Source organism: Dermacentor silvarum, chromosome 1 (assembly GCF_013339745.2).
Source record: "Dermacentor silvarum isolate Dsil-2018 chromosome 1, BIME_Dsil_1.4, whole genome shotgun sequence".
In the NCBI taxonomy this organism is placed as follows: Eukaryota; Metazoa; Arthropoda; class Arachnida; order Ixodida; family Ixodidae; genus Dermacentor; species Dermacentor silvarum.
Window position 1 is genome coordinate 40,542,346 of NC_051154.1, and position 16,653 is coordinate 40,558,998.

A 16,653-nucleotide genomic window follows, 5' to 3' on the forward strand; every position below is an offset into this window, starting at 1 on the left:
GCTTTCAACATCACAGTGTCTATATGCCAACAAACTACGCCATTTAGAGCATGCACCCCGAGTAAACCAACGCCTCCTAGATGGCAGACCTGTGCACTCTGCCTAATGACATCGTGTTACGTCGTGGCGTGATGTCGCGGCGATGCCCCTCGCCTCACGCAACACCTGTCAAGCTAGAGCGGCAGCAGGTGTTCCTATTCGCCCGCTCTGCTCCGTGAGCGGAGAGCACGTGACGTGGCATCGCAGCCATTGGGAATTAAAAAAAAAACTATTATGGGGTTTTACGTGCCAAAACCACCATTTTATTATGAGGCACGCCGTAGTGGGAGACTCCGGATTAATTTGGACCACCTGGAGTTCTTTAACGTGCACCTTCTTAACGCCTGCGACTCTGCAAGTATCATACATCGCCTTCGTCCTCAAGGCATCGCTGCGTAGACGTCTCACACCGTATGCATTCGGCTGATTTGGAGTTTGTATTTCGGCATAGCTTGTGAACGATGCAGTGCATAAACATAAAAATTGCGTGACAATAAAGTTGTGGCCTTTGTGGTGGATAAACGTAAACATTCCTTGAGATTACTCGTTGTATAGCGTGAAAGTAAACAAAATTGTACGCATCGCCGTTAGTGGTAAAGCATTTAATTAACCGCTTCGCTAAAACTTGGCTTCGCATAGATTCCAACTTGTGCGTTGGATGTGTTATTGATGTGTCATGGTTTATGCTATTTGTATGCTTCATCTTTGCGTTATCTCGTTATTTTGTATCATTTACTAAAGTGTATGTTGCGTATCAGCTGATGAAAAAAAAACAGAAAAAAAAACATCGCTATAGTTTTTCCCGTCGACACGGTTCTTGGGAGTGGGCAGCGCTACCCGGACGAAAGACAAAGGAAGTAGACAATATGAGCGCTGATACGATACGATACGAAGTAAACGATACGAAACTTCCTTTGTCCGTCGTCCGGGTAGCGCTGCCCACCCCTAAGAACATGTTCAGTTACCAACTCGCCCAGCTTGCTGTGTTAATATGGTATAGCAGCTGCAATGGCTACAGTGTTCTGCAGTGATATGACAATAAAATGGTATTTGAAAAATATGCAGGTTTCACGCGCTGTGTCAATCAATGTTATGCGACGCATTCTGCAGGTATAGGCGGCTATATCCAGCATCGTCTATAGGGTTCTGCAAAGCGTTAGCAGATGGAGCAACGTGTTTGTGGAAGTGTATGCAGTGTCACGGCCGCTGTAAAACACAAGTGGCATGCAGCGTGTTGTGTCGAGCATGTGATAAAGCGGAGGAAACAATTGTATGCATATTGTGATACAATGTGAACAACTCGGCATTCGCCGTCCGAAGACGCCTCCGCCGGAGGCACTCGGACTTGAAGACGCCTCTTGGTTGGTGCAGTCAGCGCCAGTCGCTTTGACTAAGCGACGCCCTCGACCGCTGTAAAACGGCAGCCGACGAGGCGGCAGGAACCAGTCAATAGTCGACAGCGACCATATAGGCGGCTGTGTAAACGCAACTGTATCTAACTATATAGTGCGACTATGTGCTATACTTTCCCTCTTACCTGCATTTCTTGTCAGTGCGACTATACTCTGCTTTTTTTTTTTCCTTTATGTTTTTACTTTTTCTGTTTTGATCTCACTTATCGTTGCGGACGTAACGTTTACGTCTGTCCGCTACAAGTGCAAAAACACCGGTGATATTACTGTAGTACTAATGAACTGTAACTACATAGTGCCTACGGGGAGCGGCAAGCATGGCGGTTCAGCCAGCTAGCACGCGAATGCTGGTTAATATATTGATTTACCTAAACAAGACTGTACTATAGCACTAGCCTAAACTTAGTCTTTGTGGCTGTAAACGGCTTTCTGGATTTGCAAGTTGCTCACTTTCAACAGAAAATTGCGTTATAAATACCACAAATTGCAATGTTTATACATGTCCGCAGAGTATTATTGCCTTGCGCGTTTAGAAAAACACGCTTGGTCAGAAATTTGGGCCGATAAATACAGATAAAGCGTAGAAAAAAAAAAAAGCCACAAGCATACGTATATCCACGTACCAGTCATTATTGCCATATGGCAGCTGAGCGATACATATAGCATCGCCACAGTTACCTCTATTAACTTTAGTAGATAAAGTAAGTAAACTATATATATGACTAGCACGACGAAAGTATGACAGAAACTGGCCCCCTCTCGCCTTTATAAACAGCCCGTCGCTATATATTTTACGGGACTCACGCTGACGACGCGCCCATGCTTTCGCCTGTGTGACGCACGTGCCATTCGTCTCAAAGAACTATATCGTTGGTGTTGGCAGGAGAAAAGGGTGCGTGCGATGGTGGTCTAATGGTTGTAGCATTGGGCTATTGTGTTGGGAGGCCCATAAGTTCGATCTCATACCTTCGGTCACTTTTTTTTTATTGAAGAGGCCCGAAACGAGGCTATAATTAGGAACCTCCTATATACTGTCAGGCTGACTTCAGGAAGGGATATTCTACGATGGACCATATCCATGCCATGAATCAGGTAATCGAGAAATCTGCGGAGTACAATCAACCTCTCTATATGGCTTTCATAGATTATGAAAAGGCATTCGATTCAGTAGAGATACCAGCAGTCATAGAGGCATTGCGTAATCAAGGAGTAGAGGAGGCATACGTGAATATCTTAACAAATATCTACAAGGATTCCACAGCTACCTTGGTTCTCCACAAGAAAAGTAGAAAGATACCTATCAAGAAAGGAGTCAGGCAAGTAGACACAATCTCTCCAATGCTATTCACTGCATGCTTAGAAGAAGTATTCAAGCTCTTAGACTGGGAAGGATTAGGAGTGAGGATCGACGGCGAATATCTCAGCAACCTTCGGTTTGCAGATGACATTGTCCTATTGAGCAACAATGGAGAGGAATTACAACAAATGATTGAGGACCTTCATCGAGAAAGTGCAAGAATTGGGTTGAAGATGAATATGCAGAAGACAAAGATAATGTTCAATAGCCTGGCAAGGGAACAAGAATTCAGGATTGCCAGTCAGCCTCTAGAGTCTGTAAAGGAATATGTTTATCTAGGTCGATTACTCACAGGGGACCCTGATCATGAGAAAGAAATTTACAGAAGAATAAAATTGGGTTGGAGTGCATACGGAAGGCATTGCCAAATCCTGACTGAGAGCTTACCACTGTCGTTGAAAAGAAAAGTGTACAATCATTGCATTCTACCGGTGCTAACATATGGGGCAGAAACTTGGAGGTTAACAAAGAAGCTCGAGAACAAGTTAAGGACCGCACAAACAGCGATGGAACGAAAAATATTAGGAGTAACGTTAAGAGACAGGAAGAGAGCGGTGTGGATCAGAGAACAAACTGGGGTAGACGATATTCTAGTTGGCATTAAGCGGAAGAAATGGAGCTGGGCAGGCCATGTAATGCGTAGGATGGATAACCGGTGGACCATTAGGGTTACAGAATGGATACCAAGAGAAGGGAAGCGCAGTCGAGGACGGCAGAAAGTCAGGTGGGATGATGAGGTTAGGAAATTCGCAGGCGCAAGTTGGAATACGCTAGCGCAAGACAGGGGTAATTGGAGATCGCAGGGAGAGGCCTTCATCCTGCAGTGGACATAAATATAGGCTGATGATGATGATGATGATGATGATGATGATGATGATGATGATGATGATATACTGTCAAGTGCCTGGTATGAGGCGAAGAACGAAAAGTGAAGGAAAGCCACAGAGATCAACCTGAAATACTCACTCTACGCTATAGTGGATTTTGTGGAGAACAAGGTCGTATAACATCGGGGCTTCAACCGTATTGAGGCTGTTATTGATACAAACGATAGCTTTATTGAAGGAGGTTAAAAATATGTATTTGATAACCTGCATCGCGAAGTTAGTATGAACGCCCTGCGTTATAATATGAGGTAATCGGTTTTCGCTCTCAAATATCGGCCACACCCTGCACTTTTTCAGAAGCTGGAACTTTTTGGTTGTGTTTTCAGACGCTAGTTGAGCGCTATATACCTGGCGATATAACTGATGATGTTATGCTGAATAATTCCAACGGTAAAGTCTGCAGCCACGCAAAAGAATACATAAATATGCAGACTATTGCCTGCATCTGTGGCGTCTATCCCACGCGTCTCATTCCGTGTTGAGCCGGTTATACTATGTATATAAACTGTGAGCCAACTGAAAGCGACGGAAGCTTACTCCACTCAGATGAGTTGGTTAGAATACCAATGGACATACTGATTTATGCTTTTAATGAAGCGTAAGATGATGCTTCTCTGCCCGTGTACTCTGTCGGTCTCAGTGAAGATCGGAGGCGTTATCTGGAAAGGTCGGTGAGCGTCTAAGCATCCAACTGTGCATGATCCTCTTTGAACAAAGTGTGAACTTTATTTTGATAACAAGAGAGAAAAAATTCGTAGGCCCTTCCACTGCGTGAAGATGGTTAACCAGCGAAGCTGAAGCGTGTGGCCCCGCGGTGTTTATCACTGGGTTAATTCCGAGGGTTCATTAAAGTATTTCTCAATTATGAGGTTGTGTACACACACGTTCGGCTGCGACGGAGAGAATTCGACGTCACTGGCGGTATGCCCGAAGTCCGCCATTCTCGCTTGCGTTCGATGCCTAGAGTTTGCTCGGCGGCGTGGTTAGCAGCATTCGTCCGCCATTGCCGCTTGCGATTCTTCGAAATTGAATTGCTTCAAAATTAAATCTGTCCGTTATGCAAGACAATGAATTACTCATACCCCCTTAAGCAATGGCTCATACCCCCGTAAATTCGGCCTCCCCATTACGACGACAGAAGAGAGAGAGAGAGAGAATTAACTTTATTAATGGTCCTGAAGGGGCCTGGGCACCCCTTACGGGGGCCGGCCCGGTGGCTCCACCCATGTGGGGACTGGGAGTCGGAGCTCGCCAGCCACCTGTTGGGCCTTCTGGACGGCCTGGTGTTGAAGGGCCCTGTCGGGGCTCCTGAGGTGGTTGATCCAGTCGTCCTCGGTGGCAGGAGACCCGAAGCAAGCGTTTAGCGCGGGACACTGCCACAGCATGTGATCTAAGTCGCACTTTGGATTTTGGCATTTAGGACATTCTGGCCTTATATCTGGGAGGTATTTGCTGCATATATAGGGGTTGGGGTAACTGTGCGTTTGCAGCGATCTAAGCGTTAATTGTTGTGCTTTATTTAGTGTTGGGTGAGGTGAAGGGAATTCCTTTCTCGATAACTTATAGTGCGAGCAAATCTCGTGATAGGAGAGGAGTGGCTCCGGGTGCGTGTTGGGGCTCCCGGTCGGTGAGCCGGCCCGCGTCCCCGCGCGGCGCGTAAGATCTCGCGCGAGGTTATGGGCCAGCTCATTGCCGTTGGGGACCCCTGGTTGAACGTTGAGGCCTTCATGCCCCGGAAACCAGTGGATGTGCTTGTCTTCGTTTATTTGAGCGGAAGCTAGAATGCTTAAGGCCGCCTGGCATAGTGTACCGCGGCGGTATGCCAGTGCAGCGGGTTTGGAGTCGGTAAATATTGTGTCGCGCTGAGGGAGGGCTAGAGCAAGGGCAATAGCCACTTGTTCGGCCTCGCAGGCTTTCTTTGTTTGTATGGTAAGAGCATTCATTAAGGGCTGTCCCGTCTGGGGCGACCGCCGCAGCCGCAAAGTAGGGTTTGTCTGCGTATTTAGCGGCATCTACGAAAGCCACGTCTGTCGCGTGTAGGGTGGCCGCTTTTAGTAAGGCTTGAGCGCGTGCCCTTCTTCGAGTCTGATTATGCACCGGGTGCATATTCCTGGGGAAGGGTAGTACTGTGATTTTAGCACGAAGGTGTTGCGGTAATGGTGTTGGGTCATTGACTTGAGTTGGGATAGGAAGACTTATGTGTGAGAGGAGGTCCCGGCCCGCAGCTGTCGAGGACAGGCGTATGAGCTGGGACATTCTTTGTGCTTCTGTGATTTCTTTGAACGTATTGTGTACCCCAAGGCCTAGCAGGCGCTGCGTGCTTGCCGTCATGGGTAGACCAAGTATTCGTTTCGTGCATTTGCGGATGAGGTTGTCCACTTTAGTTTCATCGCCTTTGCTCCACGGGTGAGCGCAGGCAACGTAGTGAACGTGGCACATTAAGAACGCGTGAAAGATGCGTAGTAAGCTCTCTTCTGTGAGTCCCGCGTGTCTATTAGCGACGCGTCGGGCGAGGTGAATGACTGCATCAGCTTTTTTGATGAGATGTGCGACTGTTAAGTCGTTTTTGCCATTCTCCTGCAGGGTAACGCCCAGAATTCGAACCGACGACACTATCGGGATATCCGAGCCGTCCGTTGTGGAGAGGTGTATAGTTGGTTCGCCGTTGTTGCGGCCGTGTAGCGGTGGCAGAAGCAGCAACTCGGACTTAGCTGCTGAGAGTCTGAGGCCCGTGGGCTTTAAAAAGTTTTGTACTGTATTAATTGCTTCCTGAAGGCTTGCTTCGATTTGTGCGTCGCTGCCTGCGTTGCGCCAAAGAGTAATAACGACAGAAGAGAAGTGAAATTCTACGCTGGAATGATTAGCGGCAACGCAGCTAGCTGTGGAAGCAGACGAAGACAACGAACGCGGGAGCAGTGGCACGAGCGCGTGCCGAGCACGAGCACGAGCACGAGCCAACGAGCCAGCTGCGGAAGAAGACGACGCTCGAGCCAATGCTGTTGATGGTAGTTTTCTGTATAGATTTCGCCTAGACATATAAAGATACGCTTTTAAAAGTGTCTCCGCGCCTGTAAAAGCACCAAAAACGCATCTAAACACGGCTACGCCTCACGCCATCTCACCCCTGAAGAAGGAGCCGGTCGGGCTCCGAAACTTCGGGTTTTTTAAAATAAATTTTGGTTGGAGTTTTCCTTCTCATTTATTCCTAACGTGCATTCACGTTGCAACTAGTGCGGCTTTTTGTGCCAAAAAACTATACCGGGACACAGTTAGCCCACAACCTAGAACGCAATACAAACCTAATTATGTTCACAGTGATTCCCGATAAAGTTCCAATGTGTATTTGGTGGGCCGACGGGCCGCGACGCGGCCGACGTCACGTCACATGACTCGCAGCCTTAAAACAAGGAAGGAAAAATATAGAAGGGAGCATTACGTCAGGCAGCCAGCCTCGGCAAGCGAACGCTTCGTGTATCCAGCAGTGGTGGCCCAACACGTGACCTCTTGCGTCGGGATCACGAAGAATCGAGATTTGCCGAGACGTTTGGTTACCTGTATAGTTCTTATTCGGTGCGCGCGCGGCCTGCAGCTGCTCACATGCAGGAAGGAAAGGATTTTTCCTTGCTTTGCTTTTTTTCCCTTCTTTTTGTTTATTTCAAGAGTTTCAAATGGTTTCGAATGGGCATTGAAAAAAACAAAAATATCAACCGGGAATACTAAAACCTACCGCGCGCTCCGGCGTATCCTCCGTGCTCTGACGTTTTCACCACGTGTTGGGCCACCACAGTCGGCGTCAATCGCGTTGCGGTAGGCTCCCTCCTTTTTCCTTCCTCCATGCCTAAAAATGGTTCGAAGGAGGTGTTGCTATTACACCGGTTGTAGATCCTGCATGCTCCTCGTAGCGCAATTATCACTCCCGACACACCTCGTATTAGACAAGAGAGCCATTTCACAGAAATTCTAAATACGTTTAATGAATGTCCGGGGCTAGCGGACTTCTGCGACGGTGTCGCCTTCTATTCAGTGGCCGCTGCGGCCGCGGGTTCCGTGTCGGACTTCTTTTCTGGACTCGGTTCTTCCTTGGTGACGATAATGTTGCTGCCGACGATTTCGGCCTTGTAGCGTACGCGGAAGTCCAGATCCCTTGGTTACCCAGAGCACTTGCTCGACGTCGCTCGCCATGCCGTGAGCGTTGTCCTGCTTGTTGGCGGCATTGAAGTCCTTCAGGACCGTCGAACTATATATGCCGGGGGATGTTCCCGAACGGCGGCGCTCGGGCGAACGCCTTGCATGTTGCCGCTGGTGTGTGGCGCGTTGCCACCTGAACGTTCCGACGGAGAATTGTTTATGCGCGGGGGCTTCTTGGGTTTGGCCCCCAGCGCGTCGGACTCGGGAAGGCCACCGTGGTGGGACAGGCGCACAGTCATGTTGCCACCTCCGGCGGCCCTGTACTTGCCGCCGCTCCTGGAAGCCCGATTCATCGGCGACACTATGCCGGGCACCTCGTTTCTCTTCGACAGGGCTGCCAATGCGCAGCAGTCGTCGGCTCCGAAGGCCGCCCTGAGCGAGGATGGTAGTGGGACGACTGCCGCGGAGTTCTTGTTCCTGAACGTAGCGGGGACGGGTGGGTGGCCCGGCACGTGAGTCGTCGTGGTCGGCGACGGCAGCTTGTTCGCCATTGCCAGGACAGGCGGCAAGTGCATATGGCCCGCGGGCGCCTTGTTCTCCTTTCGCGGAATTCTCGGGTTATGGTCCCTGGGCCGGTACGAAGGTGGCGCCCTCGGCGGCGACGGCGAGCTGCCTACTGCTTCCGGGTACGGATCTGGTCTGTCCTGCGCGAGTGGGCCCGGCGTCCATGGCGGCGCGGGGGACCTCCGAGGGAATACTTGACGCGTTCCTCGGCGGCCCCGGGAGCGCGAGGACGTTTGATGCCACACGAACGATCTGGGCCGGCCAAACAGTGGCGGTGGAATGGGTGGCTCGCCGGGAGTATAGCCACGTGCCAGCTGACAGCTGCAGCAGCGGCGGCTCCCTTGGTCGCGGCAGGTATACCAGTCGAACGTGTACCCATTCCACTCAAAAGGCAACGTCTTGTCCGTTCTCGCAGAGATGCTGGGCCCACCGCGTGCTCCTGTTTCCTCGGATGGTCGTCCTCCTTGGAAGGGCACGAAGTTGAGTGAAACCAGAGGACGATACCGCGGAGGCCACAGCGTACGCCTGCGGGTGGGCCGCGCGGCCCAGTGCAGCGGGATTCGTCCAGGGGCCACCGTCCGGCGTCGTTTGCGGGCTCCGCTGTCCCTCATCCAGGCTCCGGGGCAGAGACGGAGAGACACTCAGCGCGAAGGGCTGGTTTTTGAGGGCGCACCAACTTGGACGGGTCGTGTCCGGTGTCCGAAATGGAACTGAGCCTCCCGGTGCTCAGTGTCGGCCGCCCCGTTTCTAGCTGCTGGCTCGAGCGTGCGAGTGGCCACGATGATGATGATGATGAACCTATGTCATGGCTCGCACCCACTAAGTGGGATAGGCCAAGAATCGAGCGGCAGTGGGTATGCTAAAGAAAATTCATATTTGAAAACAAGAAACGCAAAGTAAAAGAAAAAAAAGGCAGATGTTGCAATAACTGGATTACCATGCGAGCGAGCAGTCAGACTAACTGAAAAGGTGAAAGTGAAAAGCTGTTACAACCAGGGGGAGGTAATATTAACAAAACAAATTGGAGAAACCAATTTAGGTGTTATGAATGCATCTGATGTGTAGAATACAAATGCAATCATTAGCAGGGTAACCGTTTTGTTTCAGTTAAAAAATGAACTACTGCGCAACACACGTCTCTGTGACTATAGCCTAGTGCTGAGGCCCCAAATGATAACAATACTGGTATGTTTAAACCTAATCCAATATTGTAGAGTGGAGCTTCCAGTAATAACTTTCTGTGGTATGAATATCGTCTGCGTGATAAAAAGTAGTGTTCTATTGATTCAATTTCCTTACAGTTGTGACATAGGGGGGACATCGTGAGACCAGCTCTATGTAAATAAAAATTCAATTGTGGTATGCGACAGCGTAGTCTTGTGTAAGTAACTTCCAACTGCCGAGAAGAGCACCACTGCTTATTCCAGCAAAAACCGAGATGCTGAAAGTCTGGAGATGGTTTCAGCGGTAAGTTGCTTAAATCATTTTGCAAACAAAATTTTCTGTATCTCGATGCAGTGACGTAAGAAGTATCCGGTAAAACAGGGATCAAAGGTCCACTTAGAGATGTTCTTGCTAATAAATCTGCCATTTCGTTTAGATATAAACCGCGGTGGCCAGCAACCCACAGCAAGTTAATGTTTTGTGAACTTTTAGGGACTAACTCGTGAAACAAGCTAAGGAGAGCTGAATTCGTTTCAGTGGAAAGCGACACACATACCGATAGAGAATCTGTAACTACGACAGCTGTTGATTGATTTGGAGGAAGTTTACGTAGCGCTAGAACAATGGCCAGTGATAGTTCTGCTATGAAAATAGGCGTGTAATCTGGAAGGCGAATAGAAAAGGACCAATTGCGAGAAGGAGAGAAAATGCCTACGCCAGCCTTCTCTTCGGACTTTGAAGCATCAGTGGCTATGATGTTGTTTGTTTCCAGGTGAGAAAGGTAATCTTGTAATTGATCATTTAAATATTGGTATGACATTAGTTTAGCATTTGAGGGGAAAGTATCGTCAAATTCTATCTGGAGGCTTATTTTTGATTGACTTGTTGGGTGAATGCGTTGAATTTGCACATTCAATGGTGATAGCTGTGCCTGTACGAATACGATCTGAGGGGTGTGTAATCGCGACCAATGACTATTAAAGAATGAACTTGGTTCGTTAATAAAAATATACATTGATCTTCTTTGAGGAGATTCGTAACTTTTTAGATATGTTTGAACTGTAAGATTCCTTAATCTGCGTTTTAAGCTTGGTATTCGCGCTTCCATATACAGCACGGTGTTGGCAACAAACTTAGGGAGTCCAAGGCACAATCGTAGAGCTTCCCTTTCTAACATTATCAGAGGTTCAATTTTATAAGCTGGGCTGCCAGAAAACAAGACACTCCCAAATTCCATGATGGGTCGGACATACATTTTATATATCATAATCAATGTATGCCTTCGCAGCTCATATCGTTGGTTACTGATCTTACGTAGCCATCCCACAGCACGAGTTGCCTTAGACGCAACTCTTTCAATGTGGCTTCTCCAGTTTAGTGACCCATCATTCGTGATTCCCAGATATTTAAGGCAATTCACCTGGGGAATGAACTCTTGACGATACACCAATGAAATATTAATGGGAACATCTAAAGGAAATACAAGAAGTGCACTTTTACTAACATTCAGAGACATATGTATATTATCAATCCAAGTTTCAAGGATGCATAAGCAACTTTGTAACGATTGATACAATGAATTTATATCATCATTGGACGCGAAAAAAAGCGATGTCATCGGCATAAACGTACACATGAATGTCCTGGAGCGAAGGAATGAAACTTAAAAATATATTAAATAAAACAGGAGATAACACTGATCCTTCTGGTACTCCGCGTTTCCGCCTATACCTAGACGATGAACATCCGCGTTGAAAACAGTAGAATTATCTGTCCCTTAAAAATTCTGCAATCCACGCCGTGATGTATTTCGGAAATCTGTACATCTCTAGTTGCTTTATCAGAAGTCCATGATCCACGGAATCATAAGCTTTAGCTAGATCTAAAGTCACTAACGCTGAATATTCTCTCCTACGACGTGCAAGTTGTTCTCGACTCTCTAAATCTACGTGCGCACACCATATCGAGCACCCTGATATAAAGCCAATTTGACTGGGGCTAAGTATTGAGTTTTCAGCTATGTATGTTGTCATTCGGCCATTCAAAATTCTTTCTATTATTTTAACCAAGTTGGATGTGAGAGAAATTGGTCTAATATTATCTAAATAATATCCACCTCCCTGTTTTTTGAGTATATCGGAATTACCTTAGCAATTTTCCATTCTGAGGGTATCCAGGTATTTTTTAATGAATAAATTACCATATTCAAAATTTCGTGCGGGGACAATTCATACAGAATTTTTATCACGGCTGTGGTAACTCCATCTGGTCCTGGCGCTGAAGAAGGCAGAGAGCGAAGCCGCCAATTCTTGAAACGTAACTTCCTTAAATTCTTCTAGCGGTAGTGATTTCAATTGGTATGGTGGAACCATTGAAGAAAACCTGTCTTCTAGGCCCTTTCCAATATTTTCCAATAATTCGGACAATTCGCGTGGCGAAAGGACGAAAGAGTCAATATTTGCTGGAACCGGAATCATCTTTCGTGAGCGTAAAAATCTAAAAAGGGCTTTCATGTTTTTAGAATTAGAGAGATAAGTGAATTTATTCTCGTCATACTCATATTTGGCTTTAGCTATCGTACGTTTTAAAGATGCAGCAACGAATTGGTAATCATTCCAATTTTTCGGACATTGATTACAGAGTAGTTTCTTCCAGGCAGCTTTCCGTTTTCGGTGAGCCCGCGTGCATTCTGAATTCCACCACGGACTGAAAGATTTACCTGGTGCGGAGTTTACATTAAAAGCTGAACTCTTTAAGGAATGTTTTTAAAACTGCACAGAGACTCATAGCCCTAATATCCTCTTGCATATTCATACGGGAGAGCATCGTAGACTTCAACTCCTTTTGAAGTTTGCCATAATTTACAAATGTGTGATGTTTTCTTCTGAAGGAAATCACCGAGAAATCAATCTCAAAGATAATAGGAAAATGGTCGCTGTTGGTTGCACAGTCTATAGTTTTCCACGAGGATATAGTTAAATATGAGCTGGAAAAAGTGAGATCTAGAGCTGATTGAGACTGGCCGCGAACAAACGCAACAACTTTTAAATTTAGACAAGTAAGGTTATTGTCAAGAGTCCATTCCCACAGGCGTTTTCCACCCAAATCAGTTTTAAATCCCCAAGACACATGATGAGAATTGAAGTCACCAGCGAGTATTATGTCTTTTTTGCACGAAACTAATGCGATGTCTAGATATCGGGTATCCTGCACTCCTGCCGGGAAATATAAATTAACTAGGGAAAAAGGGGAGCAGTCTGGAAGTGTTATGTCTAATGCTAAAATTTCACATTCAGCAGACATACATTGATACGATATCGTGGCCTTGTGACAAAATTTCGTTGAAATCAAGAAAGCAACGCCACCACGCCTGGTAGGGCGATCCAAACGAAATAATCGATAATTTATTAGGAAGAACTTTTGATCATTTGAGAGCCAGGTTTCTTGTAATACAATTATGTCTGGGGAAAATTCAGAAATATATGATAAATCTGTAGTAGCAGAAGCAATCGAACGGCAATTCCGCTGTAAGATTTTTAGACAGCCTATGGTGAAGATAGAACGGTAGCGGAAACCGCCTGCTCTAAAATACTCTCTTTCAAGGAGTCTTTCTTGGAAAGATTCTCTTTTACAAATTGTTTAGGTTTTGACTTAGGGGAAATTTTGGGGGGAGGAGATCTGGTGCGTTTCAGACTCTTAAGTTCCATGTCTACATCCTGAAATTCTTCATAATCTGCGGTTAGGGGTTCTGGTTCCGTCTCTATATGAGTAGACGTTCCTGCGCAAGGAGAGTTAAGTTACCGGATTGGGTGACGATGTTTGGTTTTGAGCTAGATTTAGAATATTCGAAACTTGGGATGCTTGAACCTGGGTAGAGGTTGTGTTAATGAGCTGCGCCAGCTGACTAGACAGCATTTGTGCCAAGGATCCAAAAATAGTTGTTGCAAGACGTTCCATGGCCTTTTCTGTAGCCTTCTCTACTGCCTGTGCTATGGCCTTGGATACAGAAATATCTAAGCCAGCGGGTTGACGAGCTGTTACACCTGCATAGCCCTGGGATCTTCCTTGAACCTCAGTAAACGCTTCTCTACGTGAGCATCGCCTGCGTTCCACCACTTCAAGTATTCTTAATTCTTGTTCCTTCGCCATGCAGTTCGAATAGTCTGCAGCGTGAGCTTCATGACACAGACAACATTTTTCTTCCTGAAATTTACAGTCTGAGCTGCCATGATTTTCTCCACATAGTCGGCATCGAGTGGGAAGCAAACATACAAGGAGTCGGTTAAGATTACGGCTGAAGTAATAGATGTGGGAAGTTTTCGTAGAGCTAGGATGATCTCCAATAACTCCGCCTGAAATATTGGCGTAAAGTCGGGTAGTCGAAGGGAGAAAGACCAATTTAATGATGCCGAAAAAATACCCACTCCTGCCTTCTCTTCACTGACAGAAGCGTCTGTGGCTATTACTGCATTTATTTGGAGGTTCTCGAGGTGGTCATCTAGCAAACTTTCTTTAGGTATCGAATAGGCAGTAGTTTAGCGTTATTAGGAAATATATCATCGAATTCAACGCTTACTGTCGCAGTTGGGAAATTTTGAAAACCCACATCACGGATTAATATTTGTAATGGCTCTAATAGTTTCTGCACAAAAACTACCTGGGGACAATGCAGTCTGGACCATTGATTCTCAAAGAATGCAGTCGGTTCTCTAATAAACATATAGAAGGAGCGTCTCTGGGGAGAAGCATATATGTTCAGTAATGTTTGGACTGTCAATATACGAAAAAGAGTTTTAAGAGAAGGCAGGTGAGTTTCATGATAATGAATATTATTGGCTACATATTTTGGAAGGTCGAGACATAGACGTAGTGATTCGCGTTCTAAAAGAACCAGAGGGCGTAATTTATAAGTAGGACCTCCAGAAAATAACACGCATCCAAACTCTAGAATGGGGCGGACATACATACAATAAATCATCAGCAAGGTCTCCCTGCGCATTCCAAAACGATTGCTGCTGACTCTTCGTAATAAACCAACTGCGCGTGCTCCTTTAGATGCGAGATGTGTGTCTTCCAATTAAGCTTTTCTGTGTAAATCATTCTCAGATATTTTAACGATTGCACCTGCGGAATAATCTCCTGGCCATACGACAGGGTTATTCGGATAAGAAAAGTTAAGGGAAAAGCAATGATTGCAATTTTTCTGACATTTAGCGACATTTGTATTCCTTTTAGCCAAACTTCAATCTGATTCAAATACGATTGTAAAGTTTTATATAAGCTATGTATATCATTTGATACCGAGAAAAATGCGATATCATCAGCGTAAACGTATACCTGTACGTCATGATGTGTCGGGATGTGATTTAGTAAAATATTAAATAATACGGGGGAAAGTACTGCACCTTGAGGAACGCCTCTTGTCTGTTTGTAACTGTGAGAAGAAACACCGTTTTGATAGCAATAAAATGTGCGTCCGCTTAGAAAATTTTGAATCCATGCAATTACATACTGTGGAGACTCACACTTGCGAGTCTGTTGATTAAGGTACTGTGATCGACACTGTCATACGCCTTCGCAATGTCTAATGTCACTAAGGCCGCGTACTGGTTGTTGCGGCGAGCGAGTTGAATTCGACTCTCCAAGTCAACATGAGCACACCAAATTGAGCAGCCGGGCCTGAATCCTATTTGAGAATCACTTAATATTTGGTTCTCGCCTATCCACCTATCGATGTGACCATTACAGAACTCTCTCGATTAACTTTACGAGATTTGAGGTCAGAGAAATAGGTCTAATGTTGTCTAGTGTATGTCCATCACCCGGCTTTTTGAGTAGCGGAATTATTCTGGCAACCTTCCAATCTGGATGAATCCATGCATTTTTAATTGAGCAATTTATAAAATTAAGCAAATCCCCGGGAGATATTTCGAATAATAGTTTTATCATTGCTGTAGTTACGCCATCAGGACCTGGGGCTGAAGCTGACAGCATCTTTACCACTCTCATTAATTCTTCTAATGTGACTGCTATATAATCATTAGCTGTTTCAGGCGCTGGTATATGATAGGGGCGAAGTGATGTGAATCGACGCTCTAAGCCTTTTGCAATCTCCTCCAGTGACTGTACCAATTCAGTGGAAGTTAAGCTAACAGACTCTACATTTATCGGGGCTGAAACAATCTTTTTATACCATATAGAAACCTAAATAGGGCTTTTTTATTACTAGACTGCGATAGGTAACTGTAATGTTTAGTGTTATAATTTTCTTTCGCTTTGTCAACTGTTTGCCTGAATGTAGCTGCAACAAATTTATAGTCATTACAATTACGTGGACATTGATTATGCAGTAACTTTATCCAGGCTGCCTTTCTTCTTCTATATTCGCGTTCACAGTCCGGATTCCACCGTGGTGAATAAGTACCCCTTTATTTGACTGTATACTGAAGCTGGATTTTTTGTAACTGTCACTTATCACTTGACACAAATTAACTGCCTTAACTTTATCATTTAGGCCAACCTGTTTATTTAAAGCTGATTGCAGTGAATCTTGAAATTTACTATAGTTAACATAGGTGCAGACATGCTTTTCGACCAAATTAATTGGTCGCATGACTTCAGAAATTATTGGAAGATGGTCGCTATTTGTGTCCGAGGTGATAGCAGACCAGGAGAAAATTACACAACCCGAACTGGAAAAAGTTAGGTCAAACACCGAACGCGATTTGCCGGATACATAAGTTGGGGTTCTCGAATTTACACAGTTAAGATTGTTTGACGGAACCCAATCCAACAATCTTTTACCACAAGAGTCTGACCGATAACCCCATGATACGTGGTGAGAATTAAAGTCACCAGCTATAGATCCTTTCTGGAGGCTGCAAGCGCGGCATCAAGAGAACCTGCAGTGTATTGAGAACTCCTGTAGGAAAATAAACATTGACTGCCGAAAATGGGGCGCATCCAGGAAGCGTTAAATCCAATGCTAGAATCTCACTTTCAGCAGAGAATGACTGGTGACTAATCTTAGCTCTATGACAAATTTTTGTTGAGATGAAAAATGCTAATCGCCCTCTACGAGAAGGGTGATCTAGACGAAAAC

At 45.8% G+C, this 16,653-nt stretch overlaps 1 protein-coding gene across 1 annotated transcript; it reads right to left on the bottom strand.

The window, feature by feature from the left end:
* Positions 1-7,918: 7,918 nt before the first annotated feature.
* LOC119436423 (WAS/WASL-interacting protein family member 1-like) lies at positions 7,919-8,998 on the bottom strand. Its single transcript, XM_037703303.1, has one exon. The coding sequence runs from the start codon at positions 8,996-8,998 to the stop codon at positions 7,919-7,921; it is 1,080 nt and encodes a 359-aa protein (XP_037559231.1).
* Between the last annotated feature and the right edge of the window lie 7,655 nt (positions 8,999-16,653).